At 35.9% G+C, this 19,109-nt stretch overlaps 1 protein-coding gene across 3 annotated transcripts; it reads left to right on the top strand.

Annotated features, from left to right (window-relative positions):
* The first annotated feature begins 4,127 nt into the window (after positions 1-4,127).
* LOC123531288 (RISC-loading complex subunit tarbp2-like) lies at positions 4,128-18,858 on the top strand. Of its 3 annotated transcripts, none has more exons than XM_045312112.2 (9): positions 4,128-4,218; positions 5,270-5,438; positions 6,232-6,343; positions 8,029-8,207; positions 11,356-11,483; positions 12,372-12,464; positions 13,790-13,955; positions 14,866-14,975; positions 16,768-18,858. In XM_045312112.2, exons 2-9 carry the CDS (start codon positions 5,273-5,275, stop codon positions 16,792-16,794), a joined length of 981 nt encoding a protein of 326 aa, XP_045168047.1. In that variant the 5' UTR covers positions 4,128-4,218; positions 5,270-5,272; the 3' UTR covers positions 16,795-18,858. The 3 variants fall into 3 exon arrangements, with proteins under 3 accessions (XP_045168047.1, XP_045168050.1, XP_045168048.1); XM_045312113.2 differs by having other exon boundaries at positions 4,162-4,218; positions 5,252-5,438; XM_045312115.2 differs by lacking the exon at positions 12,372-12,464.
* The last annotated feature ends 251 nt before the right edge of the window (positions 18,859-19,109 follow it).

The raw sequence follows: 19,109 nt of genomic DNA, 5'->3' as shown, positions 1-19,109 counted from the left end.
AGTGTAAAAACTGCTTTGTTATTATTCGTGGTTAAGGGATCTACAGTATATGTGTATATATACGTAAATAACGTAAATAAAATCTGGAAAGTAGATCCCTCAGAAGCACCGAGAACAAGGCAAATAGTGAAAATTGCAGACTCGGTTTGATTGAGTCTGTTCATGGGCAGTAATGGAAAAAGCAACACTGCCCACGCCCCCTAGCACCGGCTTAAGCAGTATTCAATCTTCAAGTCTAAATGAGTTGAAATCAATGATCCCGAAGGACCAGAAAATATAACAACACTGAGTCAACAGTGTTTAGTGTAAAAACTGCTTTGTTATTATTCGTGGTGAAGGGATCTACAGTATTCACGATATTCTTGGTGTTTGGAGTGGTGTTTGGGTCGACATCCGTGTTCGGCAAGTGTAAAGAAAGACGGTGAAACTTTCACCACTAGCTCACACCACAACCACCCAACCAAACCAGGTATTCTCACCGCCGTCAGAATTAAAGCCGAGATCAAGTCCGTGGCCAAACACGAGTTATACCCTGTCATACACGGTTGCTCCTTTCACTTCTTACAGGTGCTGTTTAAGCAGGTCCAGAAAAAAGGGCTCACGGTAAGCATATATTGGCTGGCAGTTAAAAATCAAAATACAAAAAAGTAGCAAAATGATAAAACAGTATAACAATAATTAAATTAAACTTTCTTAGTAATAATAATATATGTTCATTCAATGTATCTGTTAAATGAATTCAAGTTATATTATAACACTGTCTTCATTATTTGTTCTTTAATCAAGTATTGTTTTTTTTCTGTATTTACAGCATGAGTACGAGCAGGAGGGCAGCGTCTATGATCTTCTAAGAAACCAGTTTAAGCTCCCCAGTGGTGGTTTTGCAACTGGGGATGGTTTTGCCACTGACCGTTCCAAGGCGGTGCCCCACTGTGTTCCTTTATTTGTTTGTTTTGTCCTTGTTTGTTTGCTTTGTGTGTGTGTGTGTGTGTGTGTGTGTGTGTGTGTGTGTGTGTGATCGTGTGCGCGTCCGCGTGCTGGGTTTTCGTTTGGGGAGGCTGCGTTTTTAGAACGTGGCTTTCCCTGTTGGATATTCTTCCTTGTTTTTTTTCGCTCTGCCATTCCTGCCGGACGGCGGCATCGCCGCTGCATTTCAGAAGTTAAGTGACAAGGTGGACACTTCCGCTGTTCGCGTCACAGCGTACTTCAACTACGTAAAGGACACTTGAGTAACCAGCGCAGTGTGGCCGCTTCAGTCCATATCGGTCTACGGACGCAGTATCAGAACAAACAACAACGTCGAGGGATGGCACAACAGAATCAACAGACGTGACAAGAAGAATGGGTTGCCGTTCTACTTATTGATCACTCTGCTTTACACAGAAGTTAGCAATGTACCGACGCAAGCAACAGGACGAGACCATGAACAACCTGAATGACTATGGACGAAATATGGAGAAAAAACAGTGAAAGCAGAATATATCCTAAAAAAACATTGGTGATCTGGCTCTTCCAATCCAATAGTGCTTGTGACTATGAACAAAGTGAACAATGATTTTGTGTTTGTGTTTGTAAAAATATAAATATATTCATAAATGTTTTAGGTAAATATAATGTATGTTCTTGTTCTTTGCGTTTGTAAATGTAACTGCTCTGTTTAAATAATTGTTTTACGTAAATAAAATGTATATTCTTCTTCTATGTGTTTGTAAATATAATTGCTCCGTTTCAAGTTCATTTCATAATTGCATTTAATTTGCATTTCTAAACGTTTCGATTTCGTTGTTCAGATATATTTATAAATGTTTTATGTAAATATAATTTCTTTTATTCAATATTAAATTCATTCAGTTTGATATTTCAAAATGTTTCGTTTTCGTTATTCTTTATAAAATGTTAGTGTAAATATCATGCTCTGTTTCAATTCCTTTAGTTGCATTTATTTTATTTCCAAACGTTTTTTCTTGTTATATTCTATAAAAGTAATCCATATTCAAAATTGCACATTGAACTGCATATCGTTTATTCGAAAATCGAAATTTCATTCGATGATACATGTGTTAATATTATTTGACTTTATGATGCGTTTACAATGTGATCCGTTATGATTTTATGTAGATATGAAATAAAAATTATTGAAAAATACACTCTTTCTTTTTCTTCGATTAACAATCTATATAATTATATACAGCAAATGCATTGTGAACATCAAGATAAATAAAAGCATGTTTTCCATAATATATGGTCCTTTTCTTACATTATAATCCAAAGCATGTGGTCCGAAACAACCGAAACAATTTTTATTCAAAATTCTAAGACTGTGTCAAAATCAGCCAAAATATATGCTCTTTATCAACTCTTAATTCAAAGTTTTTGGACCGACTTGTCCAAATATATGCTCATTATCTTCTCTTAATTCAAAGTATGTGGTCCGAATCACCCTAAATATATACACATTACGTCCTCTTAATTCAAAGTATATGGTCCGAATCAGCCAAAATATATGCTCATTATCTACTCTTATTTCAAAGTATGTGGTCCGAATCAGCCAAAATATATGCTCTTTATCAACTCTTAATTCAAAGTTTTTGGACCGACTTGTCCAAATATATGCTCATTATCTTCTCTTAATTCAAAGTATGTGGTCCGAATCACCCTAAATGTATGCACATTACGTCCTCTTAATTCAAAGTATATGGTCCGAATCAGCCAAAATATATGCTCATTATCTACTCTTATTTCAAAGTATGTGGTCCGAATCAGCCAAAATATATGCTCATTGTCTACTCTTATTTCAAAGTATGCGGTCCGAATCAGCCAAAAATTTGGGCCGAATCAGCATGGTCCGAATTGACAATGGTCCGAATCAGCCTGTTTCCAAGTCGCACTTATGGTACCTAAATTTCTTCTTCTTCTGTTTTTTTTTTTTTTTTTTTGTCTTTTATATTCTTTATATATTCCATTCCTACCCGGGTCATTAAGAAAGGTTTTCTTTCTGGCAAAGGTACTTTTTCCCCTCGTCCATATAATTTCTGTCATCCAATACAAAGCAAAAATGCTGTGACATCAGTGAAACATTAGAAAGGTAAAAGGTAAAGGTAAATTTTGTTTAATGTCGCGTTATCTACATCTACATCTACATCTACATCTACAGAGATACTCCCAACAATCAATCTCTGATCATAACTGGGAGGTCGGGGCAGTTGTTAAAAGCATGTTGCTATGTTACATGATAAATGATATTCATGTTGTTAAAAGAGTGAGAGCAGTAATATATACAGCTTGTTAAAAATAAAAACAGGATGATGACATTAGTACATATACGAATCTAGGTCAGATGTGAAGCACTGAAGGTTCACACTGTCCTTTATACAAAGGTAAGGCGTTGCAGAATCTGATTGTGCGAGGAAAGAAGGAGTTCATATGATATTGTGTTCTTGAAGATGGAATGATAAAGTTTAAATTTCTAGAGGTTGTCAGGAATGAAATAATGAACATAAGCTCTGTAGATCTTTTGAGCGATCCTACCCCCAGCAATTTGCTGGTAACCATTTACAGCTGGGTCGACTGAGGCAATCATGATAAAGTGCCTTGTCCAATGACACACAGCAATGTGAGTAGCCAGAAATCGAATCCGGGGCCTTCGCCTCAATAGCCTAGGGGTAGAGCGTCCGCTTTGAGAGCGGAAGGTCTGGGGTTTGATCCCCGGCCACGTCTTACCAAAGACGTGGAAAAATGGTAATGTTAGCTCCCTTGCTTGGCACTCAGTATTGAAAGGGTTGTACTAGGAGGCAAAATAAGCACAAGTAAGTATCTATTACTGGATACCTAGTTTGTCGCACAAGAGCTTTGTAGCTCGTGTTGTATGTTGGATTATATGCCACGTTAAATAAAGCTAACCTTTACCTCCATAGGAAAGAGTCCAATGCGTCCACTATAGAATCAGAATTTTGAGAGAAGGGGATTACCACAGACTGGGGGAATTTTCACTACTACTTCATTTCTGGCAAGGGAATATGTCTATCCATTGAGGGGATATGACCATTTGAGGTGTTTATTTTGTAACTGTTCCATTTTCAGCCAAGCGGGTTTGACCGAGTGGGAATTTAATTCCCAGTAGAAATTAAGTAGGCATGTCAAGATACGCATGCGCAAAAATTAACACCACGCACCATTTTTGGATTTTTCCCAGTTTTACATCGTAACAAATAACTAAAAGTAAGAAGATGCCCATACATTATTATAGAATAAGCTTTAAGTAAGACCTCAGTAAATGTAAGAAAAGAAATGTTAATGATTTATCAGTTTTGCAGTGGTGTCGTTGAACATTTTTTTGACACATGATTTCGCGACTTAAAATATATCCTTTGTTTAGCAACCTAGATAAATCAAGCGCTTATCAGCTAATCGCCCCGAAAATCGGCAAATTCTTATACCTTGTTCAGAAAAATGTTCATAAAGTCATCATCAATCTCACTGTGATATGGTTGCCACCAGTAAAAAGCTAATCAAATTGCCTTTATGATGCTCCTGTTGTGTGTGTCTATCAGGGCCACCAACGGCTTTGAAGAAGTGGTCTGGCTATGGGATACCGAAGGCGTCCAATGAGTACCAAAGGCAGGAGAGGGGGAGAGTTTGAAACGGGGGGGATTTCCCCCTCTGTAAAGCAGACTTCAGGAAAGTTGGAATAAATGGCAGGACGTTTGGTCCAGCAATGCCTAAAAATCTGCTGGACCGAAGAAAATGTCATTGTACCGCATATGTTGCTTTTCTCCATCATAATTCATATTCAAGCCAGGTGTGATCATTTTTAGTCCATTTCTCGTTAAATGTTCAGTCAACCCTCTTATTTTCTTACATTTGTTTCCTTTCACTACGATTGTTGGGCGTTAATTTACATTTCTTTCCCGGTTCTTCCCTGGCATAATATGTAAGTGACGCCATTTTGATATGTTGTCCGAGATGTTGCAGTTCTCGGGGTACGATAAATGCCGGTCAGTCGGACCGCATCCGGATTAAGAAACCGCGGACCGCATCAAAATTTTCCAGTCATGTCCGTCGGACCGACGACTTTCCAGAAGTCTGCTGTAAAGTGGGGTTCAGGAGATCTCTCCCAGCAAAATTTTAAGATTTGGGATGCCAGTGAGTGCGTTTTTCTTGAATTGTAAGATGTAATTTATGAAATTTTCATTAAACTTGCAGAATTATTTTCAGTGTCTATGGCTTATTAAAACTTAAGAAATTATTTTAGTTTGTATAAATCTTGCAGACCATGGCAGCAGTTCCACCGGGCAAGACGCCTATCAGCTACTTACAGGAGTTGTGTACTAAGAGAGGTATTACACCACAGTATGATCTTGTCGCTAACGAAGGGGCCGTTCATGAACCAACTTTCATCATGAGGGTCACTGTTGGTGAAATCAGCGCTAATGGAAAAGGTAATTACTATTGTTTAGTCTTATTTTATTGAGATTTCAATTCAGACTTCTTAATTTGGTAATGAATATGTTGTTATGTACATAATCATATTTTCTTATTGAAATAATGTTAATAATAACATGCTGATATTGATCGTCTCAAATAAATGACTTTAATCTTCCAGTGTATGCTGTGTCAGGGACCACAACTAATACTGCTATATATATTTATATATTGAAATCATTCAATTTTCGTGGGAACAAAATATTGTGGTTTTGGCCAAAACAGGCAATTGTTGTGATATAAATTTGTTGATTCAGATTTTTTTTGACTTTGAGTATAAAATGAATTGGAATTTTACTTAATACTTATTCATTAGGATTTAATTTCACTGATTTCAAAAAGAACAAAATCCATGAAATTTATTCCCTAATGAATATTAACAACTTCACAATGATTAAAGGAATTCTGTTTGAATATATTCACTTAGGCTTATGTAATATTTTGAAAATGACAGTATTTGTCAAAGAGTTAAAAAAATACTGAAATCAGCAAGTGCAGTCAAACTCGGGCATTAAACCTTTGAAATTAATTCAAGGGAATGCATGTATGTAGCTGAGGCTGAAATTTAGAAGTTCCTGCTGGGATCACAGCTGTATGTCTTCAAATGTAGCATGTATTGTTTCCCAGGAAGAGGATTGAAATTGATGTTGAATGATAAACCTACTATAATAAACAAGGTTGAATAGTTATTTAATATACATTAAAAATGTTCTGTGGAGTTTTACCGTATATATTATTTTTGTGGAATAGGTTCAAGCAAGAAGAAGGCTAAGCACAATGCAGCCCAAGCTGCCCTGAACCAGGTTCTTGGAGTACCAAATGGACAGGCAGGAGCTGGTGGTGACGCTGTTGTCAATAATGTGTATGTATATCTGCTGCAGTGGTCTTTAACAGGAACTTATAAGCATCTCAAGGCTTAAAGTTTCACAGTACATTTAATCACAGGAGCCTGAAATTCTATCCAAAAATCACGAAAAGTCTGTATATGAAAAACACCCCCCTTCTATATAATAAAAAACTACAGGAATGAAACACATTCACTCCCCACCCACCAGGAGAAAACAAGAAAATTTCGAGGTAAGCAGTGCGAGTGTTCTCGGGTGGCGTAATTATCTAAAGGCAACTAAAATATATGCATGACTGCTTACTGGTCGCTTCACCATATTAACTAACACGAAATCAACGATTTCAACAACATTTCGTTCATCGTCCAAACCATCGCGTGACGTCACACCTGCATGTATATTTCTGCACCGGAGTTAATAATGCTTTTGTGTAAATGCCAGTATCCGGTCTGATCTGTACACAATTTAGAACAGAACAGAACAGCATCGTGTAAACAGTGTCATTTGTCATTTACAACACAATTAATATTTGATATCAGAAAACTCATTCCATATCACCACGCATAGCTGAGCAGCCATGATATTCTTTTTTTTGTGTTATGTGCTGCTTCCGTCAATGGTTGAGTTACTTCCCCTCTTTTGTCAATGCTAGAGTTAGTTCCCATAATGGGTTTTTTCCAACATGATATGCCTAATTCTTTTATTATTTAATGGTTAAAGAAATTCAAAGATGTGATATTTATTGAAAGAAATATTTATAATAAAACATGACATATACAGATATTTTTTACCTGGTTCTTGAAATTATTTTGTATTCTCTCCGGCGCAGAAATATACATGAAGGTCTGACGTCACGCAATGGTTTGGATGTTGTTGAAATCAATGATTTTGTTTTAGTTAATACGGTGAAGCGACCAGTAAGCACAGTCACGCATGTATTTTAGTTGTCTTTAGATAATTACGCCACCCGAGAACACTCGCACTGCTTACCTCGAAATTTTCTTGTTTTCTCCTGGTGGGTGGGGAGTGAATGTGTTTCATTCCTGTAGTTTTTTATTATATAGAAGGGGGGTCTGTTTCATATACAGACTTTTCGTGATTTTTGGATAGAATTTCAGGCTCCTGTGATCTAATATTATGTTAAAAAGGGACGCGGTATATCAGTAGCTTAAAAAGCTATTGTGAGGAACTGAATTGTTCAAAAAGCATTAACTTCTTCTAACACATCATTGAGCTCTGTAAATACAGGTAATCACAGACATTTGATGTGATACTACTTCCTACAGACTCAGTGTTGATCATCATTTAACTTGTTACAAATATATAAGATAACTTTTACCAAAACACAGAAAATAAGATGAAATAAATGGATTTTTTATGTTCATAAGTAAAAGTATGTGCAGCGGCGTTACAAACAAAGGCATTAATAGCCTATGAAAAGTCAAGACAAAAGTTGCATTTTACAAAACTTGAGCATTAAATTTATACAGAAAAAAACATGGAAAGACAAGTACATGTACCATTTGTATGTTTTATAGAACGCTGAACTTCATATACTCTTTACTTTGTGAAAAAAATGAAAACAAATTTTAAATATGCTTACTGACCATGTTTAAGTGCCAAAGTTGAATTCCTGGAAATTGTATATGGGTCAGATGTTCAAAGTTAAAAGAGGAGACGTAATATGAAATGATTATTACAGAACACCTAGTCCAGGAGCTGTGGAGGGTGATGGAGTTGGTAACCCGGTCGGAGAACTTCAGGAACTGACGCAGAAGAAACTGATGAAGCCCCCAATATATGAATTTACCAGTGAACAGGGACCACCACATGCTAGAGAGTTTGTATGCATTGTGAAACTGGGGAAAATCCAGGAAAAGGGTAGGTCTTCTTTAAGAAATAGTCTTCTTGTTAAGAGTGTTTGCCAAAAACAGTCAGTTTTTATGACACTGAAAAAGTATTTTCTTCTTGTTTATTTTAAATTTTACTTCATTTTGCCACATCAGCTTTAATTTTGCTAGATATTGATAATTGAAAAAGACGAGACATGTACAAAGTTTGTATCGGGGTTCAAATTAAGACGAGCATACAAGCTAAATGCTAGTGGAATTTTAAAATAGCTAGTGGGTTTGAAATGTACTAGCTAATTTCAGCTAGTAAATAATGTAACAAGCAGAATGTCTTCAGAGCTTTGATAAAGTTTAATTGTTTTGAAGGTACACATTTTTCTTCATGAAAGGAATATTATCATTTATGTTTATGATATTTTATTGTTCAACAAAAATGGCACAGGCTATTTTAAGCTAATAGAAATATTTTTGTTTGTGACTGGCTACTAACAGAGATCAATCAGTGAGCAGCGTTTTTTTTTCACCAAAATATTCGGCGAAATTCGGCCCCATTCCCCCCTCGAAATAGTATGTTTTTTTCCCCTTTCCGATGCCTAAAATTCCCCTCCGAAAATAAAAAATAAAATGCCAATTAATTAAATCATAATTCACTAGTTTATTTTATTTATTTTCATATAGAAAACAGTTCACCGCGGTATCTCGCGTTTTGTTTACATCGACACCGTTTGGAGTAACTTCCCTTGATAAATCAGTATCATCGAAGCGCTTTATTATTCTGCACAACAACGCTGTTGAATGATAGTCTGTAAATGATTTGCATTCTATTTGTTTGGCCGGGTAGTGTTGAGTTTTCCATCTTCTAGTCAGTCAGGATTTGATTTTATGCTTTGGGAAGGGACTAGTCCAACGCAATTTTTTTACAGTTTGTTTTTTTATTGTGACAGGTCAAATGTAACAGTGACTGCAAATGTCAGAATTTGACAGAAATAAAAAAAAACGGCCACTCACCGACTTGTTTAGGAAGGGACCAGATGTCTGCTGTAAATTTTGGTAGTCTAATGGATGTCTTATCCTCTACATTTGAAAAATTTATTCAGATATTTGGTATTGATATGCTACATTGTGTTATATGCATGATATGTCATGTCACAATGTTCTTATGGGCCCTGAATTTATCAATAAACTTGAAACTATAGTTTATTTACACACAAATGAAAATTCCCCTTTTCTTAGTTTTACGTCGTATTTTTCCCCCTCCAAAGGGCACCGACCCCCTTCCCCCAAAACTGAAAAAAATCACTGGTGAGTTTTGGCCAGTAAAATATTAATAGAGTAATTAAATATTATTTACTTTAGCCGGTAGCTTTTCATTTTAGCTAGTGATCAAAAACAGCACTAGCTAATTTCAGCTAGTACAAACTATTGTTAAATTTGACCCCTGTCATACAACAGGTATATTTAGAAAATATTGGCTGATGTTGCTTTTTAGCTCACCTGAGCACAAAGTGCTCAGGGTGAGGTATTGTGATCGCTCACCGTCCGGCGTCCGTCCGTCCGTCCGTCCGTCCACACTTTCCTTTAAACGACATCTCCTCCTAAACCAACAGGCCAATTTTGATGAAACTTCACAGGGATGTTCCTTGGATGGCCCCCTTTCAAAATTGTTCAAAGAATTGAATTCCATGCAGAACACTGGTTGCCATGGCAACCGAAAGGAAAAACTTTAAAAATCTTCTTCTCAAAAACCAGAAGCCCTAGAGCTTAGATATTTGGTGTGAAGCATTGCCTAGTGGACCTCTACCAAATTTGTTCAAATCATGACCCCGGGGTCAAAATTGACCCCGTCCCAGGGGTCACTTGATTTTACATAAGAAAATCTTCAAAAATCTTCTTCTCAAAAACCAGAAGCCTTAGAGCTTAGATATTTGACATGTAGCATTGCCTAGTGGACCTCTACTAAAATTGTTCAAATCATGACCCCGGGGTCAAAATTGACCCCGCCCCAGGGGTCACTTGATTTTACATAGGAAAATATTAAAAAAATCTTCTTCTCAAAAACCAGAAGCCCTAGAGCTTAGATATTTAATATGTAGCATTGCCTAGTGGACCTCTACTAAAGTTGTTCAAATTATGACCCGGGGGTCAAAATTGACCCCGCCCTAGGGGTCACTTGACTTTACATAGGAAAATCTTCAAAAGTTTTCTAAAAATAAACCAGAAGGCCTAGAGCTTAGATATTTCACATGTAGCATTACCTAGTGGACCTCTACAAAATTTTTTCATATCATGACCCCCTGGGTCAAAATTGACCCCGCCCCAGGGGTCACTTGATTTTACATAGGAAAATCTTCAAAAATTTTCTAAAAATAAACTAGAAGGCCTAGAGACTAGATATTTGACATGTAGCATTGCCTAGTGGACCTCTACAAAATTTGTTCAAACCTTGTCCCCCGGGGTCAAAATTGACTCCACCCTAGGGGTCACTTGATTTTACATAGGAAAACCTTTAAAAAAAAATTATAAAAATAAACCAGAAGGCCTAGATCTTAGATATTTGACATGTAGCATTGCCTAGTAGACTTTTACAAAGTTTATTCAAATCATGACCTCTGGGGTCAAATTGACCCTGCCTCATGGGGTTACTTGATTGTACATAGAAAAATCTTCATAATTTTCTAAAAATAAACCAGAAGAGCTTAGATATTTGACATGTAGCATTGCCTAGTGGACCTCTACAAAAAGTTTTCAAATCTTGTTTTTAAAGTTACTTAAAAGAAAATTTCAACTATATTTTCTCATAATTCTTTTGATTGATTTCTGTTATGATCTTTTGACCTTGAAGACTTGTCCTTAAGTGCGATGATAACAGGTGAGCGATATAGGGCCATCATGGCCCTCTTGTATGGTAAGAAGTTCTTGAATTTGCACTTGCAAGTGATAGCTATATAGATGTTACATATTATCATTCAAAAGTTAGGTGACTATTGACATGCAATTTTACATAATTTTTACCGCATTTGTTAAAAGTATAAAATGGCAGTGGACTCAACTAAAGGCATTACTTTCTTTAAAAGATGCATATTGGAATAAAGATTTATTTTAGCTTGTCAAAGACTTTTCTAAAGCATCTGTTTTTTTAAAGAGAAAAAAACTTAATTTTACATACGTCTGATATGCAGGCTCAGCCCGTTCTAAGAAGACAGCAAAGAGAATCGCGGCCCAGAACATGTTGAACCATATCAAGGGCCTGGTGGAGGAGGGAGGAAATGCTGTGATTGAGGAGGAGGAAGAAGATGATATTCCCCTGGTAATTGTTAACACTAATTTAAATTTTACTTTTAAATGGACTTTCAAGTATCTGTGGGCGTAATATGCACGGAAACATTTAATAGATTGGATTGCTGAATCTTTCTCATTTGGCTTTCTTTCTGCAGAAAAACAAAATAAAGTATTCTAACGTTTACCACATGTTTTCGTGCTAACTGAACAAAAACTAGTCCCCTTTATCGAAGGCAAATATCAGTAACCACTAAAACAGCATATGTAGCAATCATTCGTTCTCCGTTGTGGAAGTTAATTAAGAAAAATAAAATTAGAAGAGATTTCTAGTATACACTAATCGTGAACAAGAAGCTCTCCATTGCCTAGTGGTAAAAGTTACTCACTTCTAACTTGCCCTTCCTCACAGTGGGTTTGAAACCTAGAATTGTTTCATGTGCGGAAAGTTGGTGGTTCTACCCAGATGCCTGTCTTTGCGTGAAATAATATCGGAAGAAGCAACTTAAATCTTCATCCAGCATCAAAAGCTGGAAAATCACCATATGTCCTGTATTTATGTCATTGTGACATAAAATTTGACGACAAAAAAAGAATCACATCATGTATTTAAATTTGTTGAATTATGTAAATTATGTAGAAGCTGGAATAGATATATTTAAGATATGACTTAATCTTGCCATTTGTTTTACTTACTACATGTGAGTGTTCAATACCAATCTTTTCAAATAAGTTCTTTTGTGCTTATTATCAGAAAATGCGTCAAAATCGTTGAAACTGCAACGAAGTGGTTTGATCAATGAATTTGTGAACTAATACTGGTTGAGGAAAAACAATTTTGTTTGTAACTTTTTGCAAAGCGTGAGAGGTAAGCTTAGGGGTGAGTGTACTAATATCTGAACTTTCCCGTGTTTTGTAGAGTATGGAACCTCTGAAAGCGTCATATACTTCTCTCAAGGAAGGGAAAGTCAAGGTACCAGTACTCAGCCCTAAGCAGAACAAAGAGATTCAGGTAATTTTAATGATCATTAAACATACATAATCATTACTACTGCAGAAGCTGAAGTTAAAACTCATTAACAGCAGATTATTCAACAATTATTGCAATTACAATATTAGATAGATTAGGTATAAAATTATCATCAATTGAGTGTTTTCATATTTGTCTTGTTATTTGTCCTCTGTTGGTCAATTGTGGCCAAATGATTAAGGTTGCCCATTTTGAATCACTTGCCCCTCACCGAATTAGGTTCGAGCCTCACCTGGGAAGTTGAATTCTTCATGTGAGGAAGCCGTCTAGCTGGCTTACAGATGGTTGGTGGTTCTACCCAGGTGCCGGCCAGTGATGAAATAATGCACAGAGGGGCACCTGGTGGCTTCCTCCCCCCATCAAAGCTGGAAAGTCGCCATATGACCTAATTTGTGTCAGTCTGACATTAAACCAAACGCAGAACAAAATATGGGGCCAGTTCAACACCACTTGGTAAAATATCAATGCAAATATGAAATTTATTTAATATAGCATAGTATGATTTGTACAAATGTCCATGTTTTATGTCAGAAGACTGCGGTGTAGTTGTTAATTTTAAATACCATTGTGAGCCTTTAGTGTAAAATGGTTGTAATTCATAGGACTTAACGGTTTTGTACCAAGCCATCAATTAGTTTCATGATTTGACAATGATAAGTTGTATCAAACAAATCCAGTTATCAACAGAAGCTTTAATTTTTCTCTATTTGAATATACAAGGTAAGAATTCCTGTTGTTTCAGTCATCTGACACTAGGGCCATTTACAGTGATGTAGTTACAGTAAATTAAAACAAATCCCTTATGTTCACATATATATGAAGGATTTATCTAATGTGCAAATATATTGGTGTTAAAACTGTGATACCAATTGTATATTGCAATAATGCTAAAATATTCCAACTTAGACAAGGCTTTAAACTTCATTATAAAAAAGAAGAGGTGGGGAGGGGGAGAAATATTGTTCAGCAAACTCAAAAGTTTGAATTTGTTAAAGTTTGCCTAATAGGTGGTAAGAGAATAGTTGCCTCTGGTGTGTATCACTCATTAATGATACTTTATGTTGCCTTCATGAATTTCTGGGCTAATCTGTATTGAGTTTCAAGGTAGCCCAGCGGCCTTGCTTTGAAAAACTGCCTATATATGCTTTATTGCTAATTTTACAATAACACTAAGTCTTGTTAATTTTGTTCCATTCCTGTTAACATAACATGTAGTTTATGCATTATTTATATTATAGACATTAATTTTCTGTATGCATAGGTTTAAAGTGTACTCAAATTTCATATTGTCTCATTACTTCCTACAGAAATTTTACCAGACTGTTATGAAGAAAAGTTCGAAGCAGTTGAAGAACCTACAGGGAAAACCACTGAACGCTCCAGCGACCAACTATTGCCAGATGTTACAGGAGATAGCCGAGGCTCAGCGCTTTGAAGTCCTCTATACTGATATACCAGAACTCAGTGCTTACGGTAAACCTCTAACTGTCTTGCCATCAGGCTATTAATTCAAATAACTGAAGATTTTTTCTTGTAAATGAATGTTTTCTTTTGATTAATACTTGTTACATTGTAACAGACATCTCAGTTAATTATACCTATTTAAAAACCCAGCAGCAAAAGTATCATATTTGGAACTAAATGTTGGGTGGATTTTCAGGTGAAACATAATTGAGCCGTGCCATGAGAAAACCAACATAGTGGGATTGCGACCACAATGGATCCAGACCAGCATGCGCATCCATGCAGTCTGGTCAGGATCCATGCTGTTCACTTTTAAAGCCTACTGCAATTAGAGAAACTGTTAGCGAACAGCATGGATCCATGCTGGTCGCAAACCCACTATGTTGATTTTCTCATGGCACGGCTCATATTTTATCCAAGATGATTAAAATGAAAGTTCTCTTCATTACGTTTTACATTATGAAAGTTGTTATGTTGTTATGCATGGAGTAAGTTCATATTGCTTAGAAAAAAGAAAATTTGAGTAAGTTTAGTTAGACATGTAAGTCTCAAATGCAAATGAACAACCCGCTTAGCTCAGTAGGTAAGAGCGTTGGTCTACGGATCGCGGGGTCGCGAGTTCGATGCTCGGGCGGGGTGAATGTTCTCCGTGACTATTTGATAACCGACATTGTGTCTGAAATCATTAGTCCTCCACCTCTGATAATTCATGTGGGGAAGTTGGCAGTTACTTGCGGAGAACAGGTTTGTACTGGTACAGAATCCAGGAACACTGGTTAGGTTAACTGCCCGCCGTTACATGACTGAAATACTGTTGAAAAATGGCGTTAAACCCAAAACAAACAAAACAAACAAAAGCAAATGAACAATAGCCTTAAATTGAATACATCTGTACTGGAATGTGCTTGGTAAATTTCAGGCATGCATCAGTGTCTGGTACAGCTATCTACAATGCCTGTAGCTGTGTGTCATGGCACGGGGCCGACAGTAGATGAGGCGCACGCAAACGCTGCCCACCATTCTTTACAGGTTTGTTTTATATCTGTCAAGACTTCAGAACTTCCAGATTTGCCTTTGTCTGTATGTACATCCATATATCTACCTTTGGGATTGCCTGCCGGATCAGCACAATAGGGAGAGGGCAGATGTACAAATCGCGGGATCACGAGTTCGATCCTCATGTGAGGCATATGTTCTCAGTGACGATTTGATAAAAGACGGTGTGTCTGAAATCATTTGTCCTCCACCTCTGTTTCATGTAGGGAAGTTGGAAGAAAAACTGTGAAATGTGTCTGTTTCACTGTAAACTATAAATCAGCTCCTGTCAGCTGGAATTTCTTGTACTTAGCTCGACTATACGAAGTATAAGGAGAGCTATCCTACTCGACCCGGCGTTCGTGTCTTTCTGCGTCCCCACCTTGGTTAAAGTTTTTTTTACACTTTCTCTTTTTTCAACTTATCTCTGTAATTACTTGATGGATTTGATATTCAAACTTGAAATAGTTATTCCTCATCATCGCCCACATCATCTGACATAAGGGCCATAACTCTGGCACCAATATTTCATGATTTATCCCCCCTTTTCACCTAGATATTAAGGTTAAAGTTTTGATTCACTTCAACTCTATCTCTGTTATTACTGAATGGATTTGATTTAAACTTAAAATAGTTGTTCAACATCATTACCCACATCATATGACACAAGATGCATAACTCTGGCACAAATTTTTCATGAATTATTCCACCTTTTTACTTAGAATTTCAGGTTAAAGTTTTGATGCACTTTCACTCCATCTCTGTTATTACTGAATGGACTTGATTTAAACTTAAAATAGCTATTCAACATCATCACCCACACCATATGACACAAGGTGCATAACTCTTGCACTATTTTTTCATGAATTATTCCCCCTTTCACTTAGAATTTCAGGTTAAAGTTTTGATGCTCTTTGACTCTATCTCTGTTATTACTGAATGGATCTGATTCAAACTTAAAATAGTTGTTCAACATTGTCACCTACATCATATGACACAAGGAGCATACGTCTGGCACCAATTTTTCATGAATTATGCCCCTTTTTACATAGAATTAAAGGTTAATTTTGATGTGTTTTCACTATATCTCAGTTTATAATATTATGAAATGCATTTGATTCAAACTTAAAGTAGTTGCTCCACATCATCGCCCACATCATATGACACAAGATGCATAACTCTTGCACCAATATTTAATGAATTATGCCCCCATTTTGCTTAGACTGTACTTATATAGTGTTTTGATACACTTTATCTTTACCTCTCTTATTACTTAATATTTTTGACACAGACTCAGGCTATTGTGCAATACCTTCATCCGCCATTGGAGTTAATAAACACTCCAGTGACAGCTCCATTTTCCTCGGATGTGCCCAGTTTCACTATCCAGCATTGAAATAGTTGAGCGCGCTGTCTCCTGTGACAGCTTTTGTTTTATGTAGGCTTCATCTCATTATATATGAACTTAAAATCAGAACATTTAAGATAGTTTGCAGGCTCTTGTATTGTTCATATGTAAATTCTCTTTTTATGATAACTTAGCTTATGTCTTTGAACAATGACTGTCACTAGCAGAAATGTGCTCTTACAAAACAGAAAATTAATATTCAATTTCTCTAAAGTTGAATCAGTAGGAAAAGCACAAGATTATAAATCAAGGGCAAAGGTCTTAAGTTCAACCCTGGAATTTCTCAATTTGATGATTACACAGGTGACTTTACATTTGCAGAACAAATTTTTAGGCAAATGCTGTTTTATTAACTTCGTACTGTTTGTTTTTTTCCAGTATTTGAAATTGATGACGAAGACGTAACGTGGCCCACCAGGAGCTTGGATAGCCTCACTTTGACAAATAGTGCCGGATAGGAAGTGAATTGATCAACTACAATCGCAACATTTATGTTTTGTACTTTCTCTCATTTTTATTGTACTGAATGTTTGTATGTGAAGCTGTATTTTTTCTTTTCATTTTTAGAAATTTTGTATCTATTCAGGTGAATGGTAATTTTTGAAAGGGATCTGTATGGATTTGAGAATGAACTTGCTTTATGCATTTTTTATAAACAGTCAAATTTTTTCTTCAATATTTAAATGAAATCAAATTGTAAATCGACAGTAAATTTCTTTTGTAATTTTTAATAGATTTACATGTTTTAGCTGTTTTTATAACTCCCTGTGCTTTATTATAGCTTTTCAATGTTAGTTGTCAGAGTTGCCTGTGAGCAGTAGTGAACAAATTTCATTTTGAAAAAAAATTTACATGTTACTAAATACATTGAATGCATTATTCACAAAAATGGCTATGTTTTACACATACTTCTATCACATGTACATTCATATATTACACGTTCTTGCCCATTTAAGGATTTGAATCTCTTGTATGAGGTCAAGTCAAGTCCTAAACGTAACTTTTTACTGCAGTATAGTGTGTATTGATTATGTTGGGCTATTTATTTTATATTTAGTTTTTGCCAATTTCATTATATATCTGGTTTTAAAAGCCAGTGCTGTAAAGCAACAGAAATTACATGACGTGCTGAATTGGTGTATCAGGAGAATTTTGTCTTGTTATATTTGCACAGGCACCTGTTAATAACACAATATGTAGTATAGAAGACATTTGGCAAAAGGATTAGTGGAAAACCTTATTGCTGAATGGCCTTCCAATGTTTTTAGCTTGGTAACCATAGTATTGATAGAGCACCTAATTAAATCGTTGAAACAAAAGCTTTAAACCTCCACAAAAAAATTCTGGATCTTGAAGAATATTATTTAGGCTTGCCTGGGGGGAAAAATTGGCAATTTTTATTTTAAAGTCATTGATTTAGTTAAATTTGAATTTTTCATCATTGGTGAATATTTCCTGGAATTAAATAAAAGGGATTTTCCGAAACTTCGAATACGATGTATGTATGAGTTTTTGTTCGTGTGATGTTGACTATATATCCTGTAAATATTGCTGTATCAATTTTATGTGTACCATAATTGTAAGGATTCTTTTTACACATGTTCAAATTAGGGCCGATGTTAGAAAACCAGGCAGCGTTGTGGCTTTGCGACCAGTACTGTTCACTTTTCAGTTGCATTCAAGTGCTGAACTTGATAAATAAATAGTATGGATATGCACTGATCTGGATCCTTTCTTGGTGGAAAGCTCTAATGTTGGTTTTCACACAGCTGCGCTCAGAGATTTTATTGCAGGAAGAAACTGCTTTTCGACTTTATTTTGAAGAAGTCAAATTGGAGATATTTTTGGTAGGGGGAGGGGCTGTTTGAAACATATGAGTAGAAAGCATTCTTACATTTGTTTCCATATAAATATTACGTGTGAGTATAGTGAACCGAAATAGGTAAGTCTTGCCTGTCAGTTTTATTTTGTCATGTGCTCTATCCATTGTCAGCTTCTGACAATCCATAAATTTGTCATCATTTGTTAGATTCTGTAATGAAATCTGTGTTTTCAAACTTTGTTGTCAAATTCACTGCTGACAAAACTGATTGTGTTGTCATTTGCCAGTCTGATTATATTGTCAGCAGAAAAGGAATGATGAAATATATCAAGATTTCCGAATTTACCGTACAAAACAATCAGTTAATTACAACAGAAGATAACTGTTGGTATTTGTCAGATGTTTGTCAGCTGACAAGGATGCAAGAGTCATTGACAGGAATTCCGTACTTCTCGTACGTATAAATTGCCCTGCATAATTTATATAGAATGCACTGTAGTTCAATTTCTCTTCCTATTTGTGAAGAAGTGAGGTTAGGTTTTTTCCTGGGTGGAAATTAGAATTATTAAATTATTGTTAGTGGTAAACTTTTTTATATGTTGTATAATGTATTAGTGGAATAAATTTTGTCATATGGTTAAACCATACATTGTTTTAGTTTTCGTCATTATGCCCTGTACAGTATTAAAACTTTTGAGATAATGACAGTCTGTAAAACACTTTCTCTAAGCCATGTTTTATATGGCGATCCCATCAGATGGAGTTGTTTGTTGGGTGGTGGAAGACTTTAATACAGAGTAGGCGCTATAATCTAGAAATTAGGAATTTACAGCATTTGTACCTCCGTATTAACGTAAAAAATCCTGTCTGTATTTTAGATAGAGATGTTTAAGTACTG

Source organism: Mercenaria mercenaria, chromosome 11 (genome assembly GCF_021730395.1).
Source record: "Mercenaria mercenaria strain notata chromosome 11, MADL_Memer_1, whole genome shotgun sequence".
Taxonomy (NCBI): domain Eukaryota; kingdom Metazoa; phylum Mollusca; class Bivalvia; order Venerida; family Veneridae; genus Mercenaria; species Mercenaria mercenaria.
The sequence above is the reverse complement of the archived record's forward strand: the minus strand, read 5'-3'. Positions and strand labels throughout refer to the sequence as shown.